This window comes from Lycorma delicatula, chromosome 1 (assembly GCF_047948215.1).
Source record: "Lycorma delicatula isolate Av1 chromosome 1, ASM4794821v1, whole genome shotgun sequence".
NCBI classification, from domain to species: Eukaryota; Metazoa; Arthropoda; class Insecta; order Hemiptera; family Fulgoridae; genus Lycorma; species Lycorma delicatula.
Genome location: NC_134455.1, coordinates 80,934,543 through 80,952,662, shown reverse-complemented (window position 1 = coordinate 80,952,662; position 18,120 = coordinate 80,934,543). Strand labels below are relative to the sequence as shown.

General features: G+C 29.5%; 1 protein-coding gene across 2 annotated transcripts in view; it reads right to left on the bottom strand.

Moving 5' to 3' along the window:
- Positions 1-2,886: 2,886 nt before the first annotated feature.
- Positions 2,887-18,120, bottom strand: part of Polr1B (RNA polymerase I subunit Rpl135) — a 176,013-nt gene continuing 160,779 nt past the window's right edge. Inside the window, exons 19-22 of one of the 2 annotated variants that reach the window (XM_075356931.1) lie at positions 17,430-17,555; positions 14,472-14,599; positions 6,182-6,346; positions 2,887-3,165 (exon numbers count right to left, since the gene is read on the bottom strand). In XM_075356931.1, coding sequence (XP_075213046.1) covers positions 2,914-3,165; positions 6,182-6,346; positions 14,472-14,599; positions 17,430-17,555 — 671 coding nt within the window. In that variant the 3' untranslated portion in view covers positions 2,887-2,913. The remainder of the gene's footprint in view (positions 3,166-6,181; positions 6,347-14,471; positions 14,600-17,429; positions 17,556-18,120) is intronic. The other variant, XM_075356937.1, reaches the window with a different exon arrangement.

Genomic DNA, 18,120 nt, shown 5'->3' with positions numbered 1-18,120 from the left:
TAAGAGGTAGATTCCACTTTAAAGGAGCCTTCATCTTCGTTTTCAATGGTAAAAAAAATGTTGCTGCTGAATTCAAATAATGTCACAATCTTTTCAAGATGATGATGAACGCTTGGGATGCCCAAAAATAACTACAATATGAAATCATCACAAAAGTTCACCATGATGTAGTAAATGATTGCCAACTGAAGGTATGTAATCTTGCTGGCATAGCAGACATCTTGACAGCGTGTGTTCACTACATTTTATATAATATTTTGAGTATGAAAAAACTTTCTGCTCAATGGGTGCCACATTTATTAATCGTTGATCAAAAACACATTTGACTAAACACTTCAGGTGGGTATTTACATTTTAAACACGATGCTCTTCAACAAATTTCTGCAATGCTTTCTAACAGCAGAAGAAATATGGATTCACCAGTAAATGCCAAGACCAAATAGTGGATGGGAGGAGGTGAAAGCGCACTAAAGAAAACGAAAATGGTCTAATTTGCAGGAAAAATCATGGCTACAGTCTTTTGGGATTCAGGATTCCTATAGTGTGGTGCTTGTAAACTACATGGAAAAAGGCAGGAACATCACAGGAGAGTATTATGCTTCAATATCAAACTGAGTGAAGGTTCCTATTTAGGCTGAACATCCACATCTAACCAAAATGAAAGTGCTCTTTCATTTTACTGTACTCTTTTCCATTTTACAGTATTCTTTCCACACCTGAAGAAATAGATTTCTGGACAAAGACTCATGTCAAACAATGAGGTCAAAGCTGAGAGAACTCTTATTTTGCAGTTTGACAAAACACATTATACTGAGGCTATTAAAAACTCTGAAGTTGTTCAGTTCAACTAAATGTATTGAATTGTAAGATGTCAAAATAGAAAAATAAATAAAAAATTTCTGAAATATTTTATGGTTTTTTTTCCGGCTGAGAAGTTTCTGAATGAACCTTGTAGTATTTCAAGTAAGTTTCAATCAATATGTAATCAGTTTCCTTAGAAGGAACAAAAAAACAAAAAAAAATTCTAGACTCCACATATTTATAAACCTTAACATATTATGAAATATTCTGCATTAATATTATTCCATTACTATTCTTATTAGTTATTTGTCACAGTTAAAAATTAATCATCAATGTAATCCAATTCAGCTATAATGCAAATAACATCAATAATGATAACAATCAAAACAGAAATTTTCTTATAACTCAGCATAATTTATATTCACTACGAAAATTAGACTTTTACCTTGAATTATATTTATTTGTTACGTCTAATATTACTTCTTTTACGACAAAGTTATTTTTTTACTCAGAAACATATTTATTTAATTCTGCTAATATAATGTAATGCTTACCTGTTTTAACAGAGTTACTGAATGCGACATCAAATTATCTTTAATCTGATATATATTCTGTATAAGTAACACAGAAATAACTACATTCAACATTAAAAAAATATAGGAGAACAAACTAAACATGTTTATTATACTATAATCTCATGTTTTCCAACCAATGATAAGATACATTCTGTAAAGAAATGTTCACTAGGCAGGTATGATATTTTAAAATCTTAAATCTATAACAATGCATACATCTTAAAAAATTGTGTTTTATATTGGACATGAAAACCAAACAGAAAAAAATACACCAACTAGTTGTGTTCCTTACAGGCTACATATTCGATAGCCTGAGTTATCTGTTTTATGTTTTCTAATTTTTGTCTTCCTCCACACTTTTTACCTTTTGCAGATTCCTGTTTTTTACCAAATCTATTAAACCTACATATACATCATATTACGTAACATATGGCCAACCAGCCTTCTTTATCTCTCTACATGATTCTCCCACAAAGTTTTCTTCTATCCTGTTTATCTTACGACCTATGGATTCAAATTTCATCGACCCACCTAATTATAAACATCCTTCTGTTAATTCCACAATTCAGCAACCTCTATTCTTTTTTTATACTGTTCACATAAAAGTACTGCACACTATACAAATATTTTCAAGAATTTCTTTCCAATTCTTAGATATATATGTTTAATACCAGCAGATTTCTTTTTTCATGAAAGCTCTCGTTGCTTGTTAAAGGGCATAAAAGTAAAAAGACATTCTTAACAGATATGAAACTTAGTAATCAGAAGAAATCTGTTTAGGCTGAGCTTCCTACCCTGTTGTTACATTACTCTGTTAGCTGTTATATTTACGATATAACATTAAAAAAGCAGAAATTCTAATAAAAATTTCAGTCACCAAAACTTAATTTTAGCATTTAATTTATAACACTGAATTCATAACAGTATGAATACAGGATCCTCTAATATCTCTGCAAACTGCAATTGTGGAGATATCATATTTTTAAAAAAATATTGAAAATTTGACAGTCCATTCTAAAATAATTACCTCAAAAATATATACAATATTTAATCAGATAAACATCAAATGTTTATGTACCATTACCCACCTACTTATTAATAAAATTCAGTAAAATGTTCATGTGTATCAGTAAATAAAAAAATTATTATATTTTATTTCTAGAAAAATATGTTTCTATTTTAATCCATTTAATTATCCCCTTAAGAATCATGCATTCTTATATTACCTATCCTTCAATAGCTGCCCTTTTTCTCCTATAACATTTATTGTTCAACAACTTCCATATCTTGTCCTGTATATTTTGATCACAATAAGATTGTTCAAATAAATTTATTTCCCTAGATACTTTTAATTAATTTACAAATATTAAAATAATAATGCTAGTTTTTTTAAAGCAACTAAATATTTTTAAGTTTAAAAGGAGTTATGCAGAAAATGACGCTGGGAAATTTTCCCTGGAGTTAAATACACAGTTAATGAAAAATAATGGTTTAAAATAAAACATATATAAACAAATAAAAAAATTAATTTATTAAGCTATGTATTATTTACACCCACTTTCAGTTTAATATTAACAGAAGCTAGTTGTGCTGTAAGGTACTTAAATACATGAGGAATTGACATGGTCTCAATTTGACCACCATCCCGACATATACGGCATTTTATGCTTAATCTACTCTTCTTTTTATCTTTTTTCTTAGCATCAGTATCATCATCATTTTCTTCATTTAGTTGAGATATGGCAATTATAGGACTCAAAATACTTCCACAGGAGTGACACACCATAGTCTACAACAAATACCATTAATTCAGCTAGTTTATATTCATTTGATTAACATTCACTAAAAACCATAACTAAATTAAGACAGTAATACAAATTGTACATAAAAGGAAAAAAAAACTTAATGCATATGTCAAACAAAAAACTGGGGCTGTGTTGGGGTGCACAGCTGTTGGTTTAACGTGAAACATTACACAACTTGGATGAAGTTCCTTCGAGCTAACGACTGACTACTTATCTGTAGAGTTAAATGGGAGAGCCACCATCATATTTTTTGAACAAAACTGAAAGTCTCCAACATATTGAATTTTTATACTTTTTTACACGCTTACTTTAATTTTTTACACATAAATATTGTCTAAAATACACTTATGATTACTTAAATCGATTTATCTTGACAAACTCTAAACACAAACAAATGAACCACAGTGCTATCACGTCTAAGTTGTGAGCTACACTGAATGGAAATGAGTGAGAGCGCCAGTTTTGGCCAATCTGGACTGTGCCCCCTCTCCGCCAACCTGCTCACCAGTGATGCAGTCGTACCAACGAGCTGACCATGTGAGTTATAAAATGACACTGCATTTATGTCTCTGAAACTAATAGTTAGGAAGTTATTACAGCAGGACGATATAGACCTTTTCATTACGCAACAAATTTCTGTTCTGGTACCTATATGTTTCGGTATGTTTTAAAGACTTTTCATGTCAATAAACAAACAATCTTATAATTAAAAATTATTTAACTGAAAAATATATATTATGATAAGCATGGACATCTGTAGGGAAGGGCGAGATTGTTCCTCCTTTAGGAATCCCATGTCTGTTCTAAAGTCTCTTTCATTTCTAAAGGAAAGAAATTTCTGCAGCAGCCTATGTTTAAACTGGTCAGTGTACAGTGTAAAATAGTTGATCAGAAAAGCACAACTTTTCTATTTCATTAAAAATGACCAAATCTCTCAGGAAATTATGAACTCGATGCATATCAATTGTCTGAAGAAGTACTTAAGATTATCTTTGGGTAGGGTGATTTCTCACCCTAAACTTCCTTTGAATGTATATAAATATAAACGGTGGTGTTTTACCACCTACTCCTTTGATCTTTCACTTTTCATGGGTATAGGTTTGTTCCTGTAAATTCGGGCTAAGGAATCTAGAATTTATACATCCAGGATATCCTTGATGTAAATGGTTGTGAGGGGGCTGCCTGTAAAATAATTTGGGGACTTCTATCTAATAGCTGCATAATAACGATTATGAGCATTTTAATTTCCTTGAAAATAAAAATCAGCATAAAACAAAGTAAGGAGCTAAAATATGATCTACAGTCATATTATGAAATAAACATTAATGAATTAACAAGAACTTTTGAAAAAATTTTAAGAAAAAAAAATGTTTCAAAATGTTGGATCCAGTTTACTGAAACTGATTTATAGGCTGAGGAGAGGAAGACCTTAATTACATGCATATCATAGATGTACAAATTGTAGAATTGGGAAGACATCAAATGACAAATGGTTATGAGACTGTAATGAAAGCAAACTTTCATCATGGGCTGGCTGCAGTGCAAGCAGAACAAATGAAAATTGTAAACATGCCAAAAAAATGATAACCTTATATAATTCAATCAGTTGAAATAAAGAACCCTAGGACCATTCAACCAACCAATATATATATTTGACAGAGAGTGAAGATAGGTATATATATTTAATAAAAGACCCACTATCACTGAAATAATGATCAAAACTGTCAAAAATTTGATGAGGGAAATGATACTATTATGAGTCTATTAACAGACTCATTTTGTTGAAGAGCATAAACAAAAAAGGGCATAAAACTACTTTCACACGGTTTTTTTGTTAATACAAATATTTCTTTTCAGATAACATGTAAAAAAACAGATGAGGTGACCTAAATTCTTTCATTAGTTAAACTATAATTAAATTATATTTTTAATTTTATTATAAATAAACCACTAGTATTCATTTTATTAATTGTACATTAAATAAGATATTACAAATATTAAAAAATAACAACGGTTGACTATTTTATTAATTTTTTAATATCTTTATTTAATGTGCAATTAATAAAATGAATTCAATCATGAATGAAGATGCAAGATTCCACAAAAGTACTATCATGATAAATTAAGATGTCTTACCTAAGTATTCTGAACTCTGTGGTTTATATTAACAGAATTAAAAATATAATTTTAACATAACATAATTTTAACTTATCTTAAAAAAATTTATTTCAAAAATAATTATGTTTAATACATACATGGTATACCTGTATTATTTTATTATTTATAAGCATTCGTCAGCTTGTATAAAATTTCAGATAAATTAAAAGTTATTTTGATGTTTTATTTGAAAAATTAAATATTTAAAAACTAATACAATAAGATTTTATGATTACAACATGGGTAAAAAGGTTAATGGTGTCAATACTAACAAGTTTAACCAAAAATGAACGGACCAAAGGAGCAAGTTTCTATCAATTATTAAATATTTTATTATAAAGGAAGACAAAACACTTAAAAATATGTGGATTGTGGCAGTATGATAGATCATTGTTGAATTTCAAACAACCTTCATAAAGCACAGCATTCTGGTGATGAGAAACTAAGGCAGCTAGAGTCAAATGTACAAAATACACACATCAATAATGCAGTTTTCACATTTTTAATGGCGTTGGTAATTTTCATTAATATGAGATTACTGTCTTTTCTTAGAGTATAGAATTATTCCTTTCAATGTTATATAAAATCTCTATTAATTTAAATTAGTTTTGATGTTACATGGTTAGTGTATTGTAGCAGTTCTTAATGTGGATGCTCAATACGAATTCACAAAAATATTAATAAATATTATTAGGGTAGTTTTACAAGTTGACAAATGTGAATAAAAATCTAGCCACTACTGCAGTGTTCTGATACTGCTACAAAAATATTTTAACTGCAAAAACGCTAACCAAAGATATAATATATAAGATTATTATATATTATATAATTATTTTCTATTACCGTTGATTTATCAGAACAATTAAAAAGTCTGTCGTGTAGTAAAAATGAAGCACCATGAGCAAGTAGCGAGTCTCGTTCCATTTCACCAAATCTAACACCACCACCTCTTCTTCTTCCTTTAACTGGTTGTCTTGTAACTGCATCTACTGGGCCAGTACTACGCACCTGCAGCAGGGTAAAAGATAGCTTAATTTAAGGAATTGCACAATACTACATAATACATACTTGTGCAGTACTCTAAAACCTCTCTAATTAATTTATAAATCTTCCATAATTCACCACTCATCTATGTATATATATATATATATATATATATATATATACTAGCCAGTCAGGACTTGCTCTTCCTGTCTAGCCAGGGGCTCTGCCCCCTGGAACCCCCGTTGTATTTATTAACCTCATAGTTATGAGAATAATACTGATAAATAACAATTAAGGCCTGAAAATCTTTCTTTCCTCCTATCAATTCCCTTGTTCTTGACATAGAAGCTCTGATACACTACTGCTGTAGACGATCAAATCCCTTTTGGTTTCCTTTTTCATTACCTTAGAATACCTTATATCTCAGAAAAGTAAAGAGCTCAGAGTCAAGGTAAAGAGCTGAAAATCATATGTTGTAAAATGCATAGAATATAAATTTTATGTTGAAAAACAAAATCAAAAATAGTACTCAGGTGTTGTGCAAGAGGGAAAATCTGCAACTTCCCTGCCAAGGGGGCTAGGGCCTAATTCTAAGGCTTAAAATATTCCATGGGATAACAAGAATATATCCTCAAAATCTGAAAGCAATCGGTTGATTGGTTCTTGCATGATGCTGTTGCAAATGGGCAAAACTGTGCCATAAACTTTTGCATTAATTAGTTATATATATTTTTTAAATTCAACTAACATAGCCACCTAGCACAGAATATTGAGATAAGACTTACCTTAATTGTATCATGATTGAAATAATTTTGTTACTGCATAATAAAAATTTTAAATTAAAAGTACTAAAATAATGAAAATTGCACACTAATTTATACAAATTCTTCTATTTGTTGCAGTTTTTATAAGATCATCTCCCTCAAAAGGGACTCTTATAAAATCTGCAACAGATAGTAGCATTTATGTAAATCAATATGCAGTTTTCATTATTTTAGTATTTTTATTTTAAATTCTTATTAGGCAATAATGTAATTATTTCAATCATGAATGGGGATGTGGGATCCTGCGAAAGTACTTTCATGAAAAATTACAGTAAGATATATATATGTCTTATTTCAATATTCTGTACTAGGTGGTTTAATAGAATTTAAAAATAATATAACAGTACAGAGGAGTAATATGAATCTTAAAACGATTAATTTCTGTAAAAGAAAATTATATATACATATATGAGAGTGAGAGAGAGAGAGATTCATGCATACATGTGACTGCGTGCATGTTTTAAAACAATTTAATAACAATATTATAAAAAAGTAAAACAGTTTACCTCTTTTGGCCTTGAATTTTACTACTTAGATTAGTATTAATTTGTTAGTTTAAACTAATAGAACATTTAATAGTGATATCATCTATTCTTAAAGGTATGCTTACATAAAAAAAAAATATTTCATGTTAGACTGAAAGAAAAATACATCAGCATATAAAAGTATCAAATGAACAGGGGTGTAGTGAAATGCTTACAAAATGCATTGGATGGTACAAGAATTGGTGAATAACCTGATCTCTTCTCTGAGTGAAAGAAAAAAATACAGATACAATACAAAAAAGTACATTATAGAAATAAAAAATTAAGAGCAAAACAATCTTAAATTCAATAGTAAGTTTTCCTTTTTGATATTGCATAAGTCTAGTTTCACAAGTTATGTAAATATTTTTAGTTTCACATATTCTATTTAGAAAGTTTACTACATACATAATTCTTTCAAATATCCTATTACAGCTTCTATATTTTAAAAATGGTCATATTTTTAAATATATAGTGCAAAAAATAGTTATGTGGAAATTTGATGTTTTCTGCAAACTAAAATTATACTATATTACTGACATTTAAGGCTTTTTACCAAATTATTACAGATTTCATGAATTCTATGATTTATCATATTTTCCATTTTTTCATCCCTACAATCCTAACCATGACAAATTATGAAAGTTCTACTTTAATCCATATTTTACTCCATCTGATAAGTTCATAGTTATTGCTGCCTCATAAGATATGAATTAATAAAATAACTTATATTTTAAATTTAAACATGATAATATTTATCTCTGTTGATTGATTAAAAGAGAATAATTTTACATTATTAGAATGACAGTAAATTTCTATTTTATGGCATTATTTATTGGTCCCTTCACATTTCTGTATTAAGCAATGTGTTTTATTGCTTCTAATGGTGCAGATAAAATATCACTAATCTTCTGAAAGTGGCAATTATTTCCTGGACATTAGGTAATTATTTTTTTTAGTAATATTATTATTGTTCACAGGACAAACATTAGATTATTTTATAAATTGCTTCCAGATGAAAATTTATAAGCAAATAATTTCAAAAGAATGGATCACCATTTTAGTCTATGCCAATAAGTCAGAAATAGAAAAATACCAATTATTAGTAATCTGTAAGTGAAAGAACCTGAAATGTTTCAAAACCATTAAAAATTTATCATCAGAGAATTAAGTAACAAATAACTATGGATGATTTCTGAGATTTTTAAAAAATAAATTCATTTATGGGTAGTTGAATTAAGAAAGGTTGAATAGAAAAATTTGTTGCTGACAGATTGCATGGCTCACATTGATATCATTGGATTAAAAAAAAATTAAAATTGTCTTCTTCCTGGCCAATAATACAAGTATTCTTTAGCTGATGAACGTGAGTGTCATAAAATGTGTAACAGATTACTATCAAAAGAAAATGTTGTTAATGAAAATTCACCTGAGAAAAAAATTATTTTATGTGATACAGAGTGGTTCTGCAAGTAAAATGGAAATGTGTGATGATATCAAATATTTCACGTTTTCTTAGGGGCTGCCCATTTTTTTTTCCTCCTCTATGAATCATGAGACCTTGCCGTTGGTGAGGGGGCTTGAGTGCTCAGGGATACAGAGTAGCTGGACCGAAGGTGCAACCATATCGGAGAGGTATCTGTTGAGAGCCAGACTAAGGAATGATTCCTGAAAGAGGGCAGCAGCTCTTTCAGTAGTTGTTAGGGGCGTGAGTCAGGACGACTTAAACGGCCGTATCAACAGCACTCAGTCATCTGAGTACTGCGCAGCTGAAAGCAATGGAAAACTACAGCTGCTTTTTTTCCAAGAAAATGTGGCTCTGCATTTTCACATATACAATAATGGAGGCGCTTTCCTTGGTAAAATATTCCGGAGGTAAAATAGTCCCCCGTTCGGATCTCCGGGTGGGGACTACTAAGGAAGGGGTCACCAGAAAATTAAAAAATAACATTCTACGAGTCGGAGCGTGGAATGTTAGAAGCTTAAAAAAGGTTGGTAGGCTAGAGAATTTAAAAAGGGAAATGGATAGGGTAAACGTGGATATAGTAGGAATTAGTGAGGTTCGGTGGGAAGAGGAAGGCGACTTTTGGTCGGGTGACTTTAGAGTAATTAACTCAGCGTCAAATAATGGGCAGGCAGGAGTAGGTTTCGTGATGAACAAGAAAATAGGGAGGAGAGTGGAGTATTTCAAGACGCATAGCGATAGAGTCATTGTAATAAGGATAAATTCAAAACCTAAACCGACAACGATTGTTAACGTCTATATGCCTACAAGCGCCCATGATGATGATGAGGTAGAATGTGTATACGAAGAGATTGATGAAGCAATTAAACACGTAAAAGGAGATGAAAATTTAATAATAGTTGGAGATTGGAATGCAAGCATTGGAAAAGGCAAGGAAGGAAATATAGTGCGTGAATACGGGCTGGGCAAAAGGAATGAAAGAGGGGACCGACTTATAGAGTTTTGCACGAAGTATAATTTAGTAATTGCCAACACCCAATTTAAAAATCATAATAGAAGAATATACACTTGGAAAAAGCCAGGCGATACTGGAAGGTATCAGATAGATTATATCATGGTTAAGCAAAGATTTAGAAATCAACTCGTTGACTGCAAAACTTACCCTGGAGCAGACATTGATAGCGACCATAATTTGGTGATAATGAAATGTAGATTGGGGTTTAAAAACCTGAAGAAAAGGTGTCAGATGAATCGGTGGAATTTAGAGAAGCTTGAGGAAGAGGAGGTAAAGAAGATTTTTGAGGAGGACATCGCTAGAGGTCTGAGTAAAAAAGATAAGATAGAAAATGTAGAAGAAGAATGGGAGAATGTTAAAAAGGAAATTCTTAAATCAGCAGAAGCGAACTTAGGCGGAATAAAGAGAACTGGTAGAAAACCTTGGGTTTCAGACGATATATTGCAGCTGATGGATGAACGTAGAAAATATAAGAATGCTAGTGATGAAGAAAGTAAAAGGAACTATCGGCAATTAAGAAATGCTATAAACAGGAAGTGCAAACTGGCGAAAGAAGAGTGGATTAAAGAAAAGTGTTCAGAAGTGGAAAGAGAAATGAACATTGGTAAAATAGACGGAGCATACAGGAAAGTTAAGGAAAATTTTGGGGTACATAAATTAAAATCTAATAATGTGTTAAACAAAGATGGTACACCTATATATAATACGAAAGGTAAAGTCGATAGATGGGTGGAATATATTGAAGAGTTATACGGAGGAAATGAATTAGAAAATGGTTTTATAGAGGAAGAAGAGGAAGTTGAGGAGGATGAAATGGGAGAAACAATACTGAGATCTGAATTTAAGAGAGCATTAAAAGATTTAAATGGCAGGAAGGCTCCTGGAATAGACGGAATACCTGTAGAATTACTGCGCAGTGCAGGGGAGGAGGCGATTGATAGATTATACAAACTGGTGTGTAATATTTATGAAAAAGGGGAATTTCCGTCAGACTTCAAAAAAAGTGTTATAGTAATGATACCAAAGAAATCAGGGGCAGATAAATGTGAAGAATACAGAACAATTAGTTTAACTAGTCATGCATCAAAAATCTTAACTAGAATTCTATACAGAAGAATTGAGAGGAGAGTGGAGGAAGTGTTAGGAGAAGACCAATTTGGTTTCAGGAAAAGTATAGGGACACGGGAAGCAATTTTAGGCCTCAGATTAATAGTAGAAGGAAGATTAAAGAAAAACAAACCAACATACTTGGCGTTTATAGACCTAGAAAAGGCATTCGATAACGTAGACTGGAATAAAATGTTCAGCATTTTAAAAAAATTAGGGTTCAAATACAGAGATAGAAGAACAATTGCTAACATGTACAGGAACCAAACAGCAACAGTAGCAATTGAAGAACATAAGAAAGAAGCCATAATAAGAAAGGGAGTCCGACAAGGATGTTCTCTATCTCCGTTACTTTTTAATCTTTACATGGAACTAGCAGTTAATGATGTTAAAGAACAATTTAGATTCGGAGTAACAGTACAAGGTGAAAAGATAAAGATGCTACGATTTGCTGATGATATAGTAATTCTAGCCGAGAATAAAAAGGATTTAGAAGAAACAATGAACGGCATAGATGAAGTCCTACGCAAGAACTATCGCATGAAAATAAACAAGAACAAAACAAAAGTAATGAAATGTAGTAGAAATAACAAAGATGGACCACTGAATGTGAAAATAGGAGGAGAAAAGATTATGGAGGTAGAAGAATTTTGTTATTTGGGAAGTAGAATTACTAAAGATGGACGAAGCAGGAGCGATATAAAATGCCGAATAGCACAAGCTAAACGAGCCTTCAGTAGGAAATATAAGTTGTTTACATCAAAAATTAATTTAAATGTCAGGAAAAGATTTTTGAAAGTGTATGTTTGGAGTGTCGCTTTATATGGAAGTGAAACTTGGACAATCGGAGTATCTGAGAAGAAAAGGTTAGAAGCTTTTGAAATGTGGTGCTATAGGAGAATGTTAAAAATCAGATGGGTGGATAAAGTGACAAATGAGGAGGTATTGCGGCAAATAGATGAAGAAAGAAGCATTTGGAAAAATATAGTTAAAAGAAGAGACAGACTTATAGGCCACATACTAAGGCATCCTGGAATAGTCGCTTTAATTTTGGAAGGACAGGTAGAAGGGAAAAATTGTGTAGGCAGGCCACGTTTGGAATATGTAAAACAAATTGTTAGGGATGTAGGATGTAGAGGGTATACTGAAATGAAACGATTAGCACTAGATAGGGAATCTTGGAGAGCTGCATCAAACCAGTCAAGTGACTGAAGACAAAAAAAAAAAAGCCCATTTTTATTCAAATATTTGAGTTTTCTTTAGCATGTTTTATACCGTTATATATTTCTACCGTTTGGAGCATGACATATGGTAAATTTATTGCTTTAATTAGGATTATTAATGTAATATCTCATTATGGTTTTATTTCATTTTTAGCAAACATCATAGGTGTTTTTAATGTATGCTGTGTTCTTTTGTTACAGAGTTTAAGTTATTCATTTAATATTTATTTATATTATAAATATTGTGTCTGGGCACTGATAACGACACTTTGTTGTGCACCCAGGAAAACACACATCATCAGTGATCTTATCAAATTCTGATAGTTATCCTAATGGTGACTGCTTCAGTAGGCTGCCCATTTTTCTGAGTTGTTTGTTCCATCAGCAGATGTTATTTTCATGTGATGGCTCATTAAATACACGACAGTATTCACACAATGGCCTAACAATTGTAACTGACTAAAGTTTGGCAAGCCATAAAACATATTGGATCTTAAAAGACATAAAAATATTGGTCTTGAAACATAAGGTGCATGTGCTGATATTAGAACTTCTTTACGTATCAAAAAATAGGACAGCTTCTCTTCATTTTGAGATATACTTCATTTCTCTGTTGTGCTTTGTCTCAAAATTGTCACTGTTTGAAACCTCACAGTTATCTTATGATCAGACTACATTATTTATTCCAATATGTAAACAAGGCTGTTTTAAACAGGTTTGGAAAAAATGAATGCTTGAATAAAATAATTAGAAATTTTTAAGAGCTTGTGTTTTGATTTGTACTGTACATATCTTCAAATTTATTTATAATATTTTTGACTTGAAGTAGTAAATCTTCATCTATATTGTAGCATCAGAAAAAACATTGTCCCCAAAAGTTACAAATACTAAAGTAGTTAGACCACTATTAGACCCGACATGAAGATCTAAATCCTTTTCCTCAAGAGATTACTGAATATTGAATTATTTGATCCATTCACTTTCTGGAAAGTTGAGACTTCTTCATTATAATTATTATTAGTTTTTGGGTTTAGAACATTACCAATGTGTCAAAATGAATGTTTCACTGTTATAATTATACATTTCCATATTACTTTCAGTAGCACTCTGTATCACATAAAATAATCTTTTTTCTCAGAAGAATTTTCAGTAACATTTTTTTTTGATAGTAAGTAATCTGTTACACATTTTATGACACTCAGGTCGATCAGCTAAAGAATTTTCCTTTATTTATTTTCTTTATTACCTTTCTTTATTTTCCAAATGTAGTGGAATGATAGTTAAAAGAAATAATAGTATAGAAGAAATTTTTATAAATTTTATTATAATTTTTTAATTATAACTACAATGAAATCTTTTTTTTTTCTTAAATCCCCATCTAGGGAAACTGAAGATTTCTTAATTTAGATATTGTACATTTTTTACACCTTTCATTATACAAATATATTGAGAATTAAAAGAATCATCAATCATTTCAATGGTAAAAATTTATTCAATACTTCACAGGAAACATACTAACAATAGGCAACAATAAATTTATTCAAATTTTTAGAGAAATTCATTTTAAAAAATTAGAAATTTAAGAAATTAAAAAAAAATAATTATTTTAAAATAATTTTGTGGAAATTGTCTGCAGTGCTACAAACATCACCAGAAATATAGTTTCATGCACAGTATTTAAATTTTTAAAGATTTTATAGAAATACAATTCTGAAATTTTATAACAGCTGTGTTTTACATGCAGAGCTAATACCTTCTTTGAATTACGCTTAGTTCAAACATATAAAAATGCATGCAAATAAATTTTTAAATACCTATTTTTTAATTAAACTCAGTAAATTAAAGCTATATATGCACAGATCAACCATTAAAAAATTATAACTTAAACCATTCACCAAAAGCAGTTTATCGCTCATTTCTTGGTTTTATTACTTAAAATTTATTTAAAAAATACTGCAAATAAATATTTGGTGTTATTAATACTCACGAACCTGCCACTTATCAGAAACCATATGTCGCAATCTTTGATAATGAACAACACCAAAGAATATATCAGCAGTCATTTCACGACCATCTAAGCCACTGTACATTATTTCAGTACCATAATAATTATATCCCCCTGAAACAGCAGAGAAAAGTATTTAAAAATATACTAAATATTGAAAATATGAAATACACTTGTACATACATGTAAAGATAATTTTCCCCTCAAAATTATGTAAAATGTTAAGAATTAATCTATTTATTATAAATAGTAATATAATATCAATTTTGATCTAATTACAGAAAATTAAGTAATGCGGGCCAGCCTAACCAACCTGCATTCATTTATGTGCAAACATACAAAAGGTAATAAAAATACTTGACAATATAATGTAGCATAAAAATTTTTATTTTTAATAAATTTCACAAACAGACAATTTCAACTAATAGGAAAAAATTATTGGATAATTAGAAAACTAAAATTAAAGCTTTTTTATCCTTATAATGAATATTTATTTAAAAAAAAAAACAACTTTTGATTACCACAAAGGTTGAAGAAACAACATAATCATAACTTCCCAGCCAAGTTCTCATAATTTTCGATTGATGTGTGGGGTTTGGAGATTTGAAAGCTGATGCCTTTCTTATTGATCAATTCTGGTTGCTTTATCTCTCTTGCTTTTATATTGCTTGGCAAAATGATTCCAGTTGTTGACAATAGAGGTTAGATCAATCGTTTCACAGGGGGACAGCAGCTCATAAAGAGCAATTTCTTTTCCAAACACATACAAACAGAAAACAGACAGCATCACTTTCTACGACAACCCCGACCTTGCCACCATGGTGGATCTTCAGTTACTTCGATCTCAATCTTTTCTGTAAATGACTGTTGTAAATTACCAATTTTTCATTAACTGTAATGAGCCATTTCAAAAATGGTTTGATTTCACTCCGTTTTAGCAAGGCTTTACAAATGGAAATTCGACCCATTAAATTTTACATTGTTAAATCATGTGGCACCCAACCATCAAGTTTTTTTTTTTAATCCAGGCTTCTTCAAATGATGTAAAATTGTTTTATGGTTGATTTTTTATTTGTTAATGATAATTAACTGTTAATTTGTTACAGATAATGTGCCAGTCATATTCTATTTTTTTCAAGACTTTGTTGACTTTTTCAGTCATTGGTTTACCAGAGAGAAGTGCATCATTAACATTAAAATTTCCAGATTGAAAATACTTGAACTAGCTTTGTGCCAGACATACTAATAATGCATAATATCTATAAACATCACACAATTTTTTACGGCCTGAGTATTCTTCCTTTTTTATAATAAAATTTCAAAATGAATCAATTTCTTCTTTATTTTCAAGATGCAATAAATTTTAAATAAATAAATAAATTAATATAATAAAACTATTTTTAATCAATATTTGACACATCAAGTGTTGCCAAATTTGATTAATATGATTAAAGATATGTGATCCTGAAATCATCCACCAGGAGAATATGAAGAAGCTTCTTCTCCATTTCCAATAATATTCTATATTATAGAGAAATGTTTTTTATTAAAACAATGAATAAAAAATTATTTTAAAAAATGTAAAAAGTTGAAACATATATTATACTGAATAAGTTTTGTGCAGTTCTGGTTAAAAATATATTAACAATACTACTTTTGTTAGGGTTTGAAGTTTTATTACTTATTGGTTCTAATTAATTGTTAAATATACTTATATGTTTACAACTGTATTTGACTGATGAGTATGATATAATATTGGCTATAATAAAATCCAAAATCTTTTCTCAATCATCTATCATTAGATTGTTTTAACATCATTCTTAAACAGAAGAGAAAACCGATAATTAACAAATGAGAATATGTCATCCAGCAGCTGGTTGTTGGCAGGGTTTCACAGGTGTCCTCATGATTTATTAATTTTATTTTGAATCATCAGTGAGATGATTGGTTTGATGCTTTTTTCTTTTCTCTCTATTCTCCACTATCTTCTAATTTCAACAACATATTTATTACCTTCTATGTCCTAGGTTATTTGCTTTATATATTCTAATCTTTATCTTACTCAACAGTTTTTACCTTTCATATATCTCTCTATTTCTAAATTAACTAGTTCAAGATGTCAATGTTTTAGTGCTTTCATTTATAATTTATTATTAATTCCTATTATTTATTTTATTTTATAATTTAATCGTTGTACTTTTTTATTTTATGTACATTATATTTCTTACATCTGTTTTCCTTCTTTAAAGATAACATCAGTTAAGAAATTATTCAATCTATTAAAGAGCAAATTAATAGTTATTTCTTTTTTAAATGCAATTAAGTGAATTAAAATTACTTTGTATTTTATGGGTTTTTTCTTCTAGTTTTCTTTATTTCTGTCTATATAACAATTTTAATCATTGATATTATGTTAATTGATCTATGAATGTAACTATGAATAACACTAAGATAAGACCCACAACAACATCAATCAGACAGTTAGTCTGCACATCTTACAGGTAACATATTATAAATTGTTCATAACTGAGCATTTTTATATACAAAGCACAGATCTTTCTATAACATTTTTGAAAAGTTAATATACTTACTGAGCAGTACACATCATGCTTACCACATCACATAAAAAAGTTTATATTAAATATTTTAAAATTCAAAATAATCATATTCAATGAAATTCACAGACTAAGGGATCAAAAACATTAATTTCTTACAAAGAATAAAACTATAATACTAAAAAGGACTGAGAATTTATTCCTAGAAAGTTGGTCAATTTTAATTGATTTAAAGACCACTAAAACACTTTGATTGTTGGTTTGCAATAAAGTAAATTGAGCCTGAAAGTGCTTAATTGTTGTGTGGTTAGCCTTACAAAAATCTATTCATTAAATCTGATTTGGTTTTTTAAACAGTAAAGTAGTGAAATAATATGAATAAATCTTACCAGCCTGAAGCATCTTCCCAAAATAATCAATTGCTGTATCACTTTCGGTGAATTTAAATGGTGAAGCATCATGAACAAGTCCATGTATTGCAGCTGATTTTCCAGCCATACATTCTATCATCATAGCTGTATACAAAAAAAGAAATTATAGTTCTAAATTATGAAATAAATCTACTATTTTTAAAATCTGAAATAATTGTAAAAAGTAAATGAATTAAATTTTATTAATCATGCAATAACTTTAATTAAAATAATAAATAAAAATCTAATTATAATTATCTAATAATTACAATTAAATTACTATGATTAAAAAAAGTGGTATATATTATATTACCACTTTGTGGTAACTGTTACCAATTGACTGATGTCAATTTTTAACAGATATTTTTGGTGTAAGTTATTTATGATGAATTAAAATTATCAAAACATTATTATAGAAACCAAAACAATGAATTATACAGCAATTATAATATTTGCTTGTAACCAGTTGTGATTTTTTGAGGTAAAACTCCTGTAAATCATTTTCTAAATATTTTTAATAGTTTTATAAATATATGGTTTTCTTGGTCCTAGCAAGAATAGTAGTAATGACAATTAATAATAAATATTTATAATTTGAAAATATTGAAATTGAACATTTTTTTACTTAACAACTTACTTTTAGCTTACTCTTCTACATTAATTACAAGAA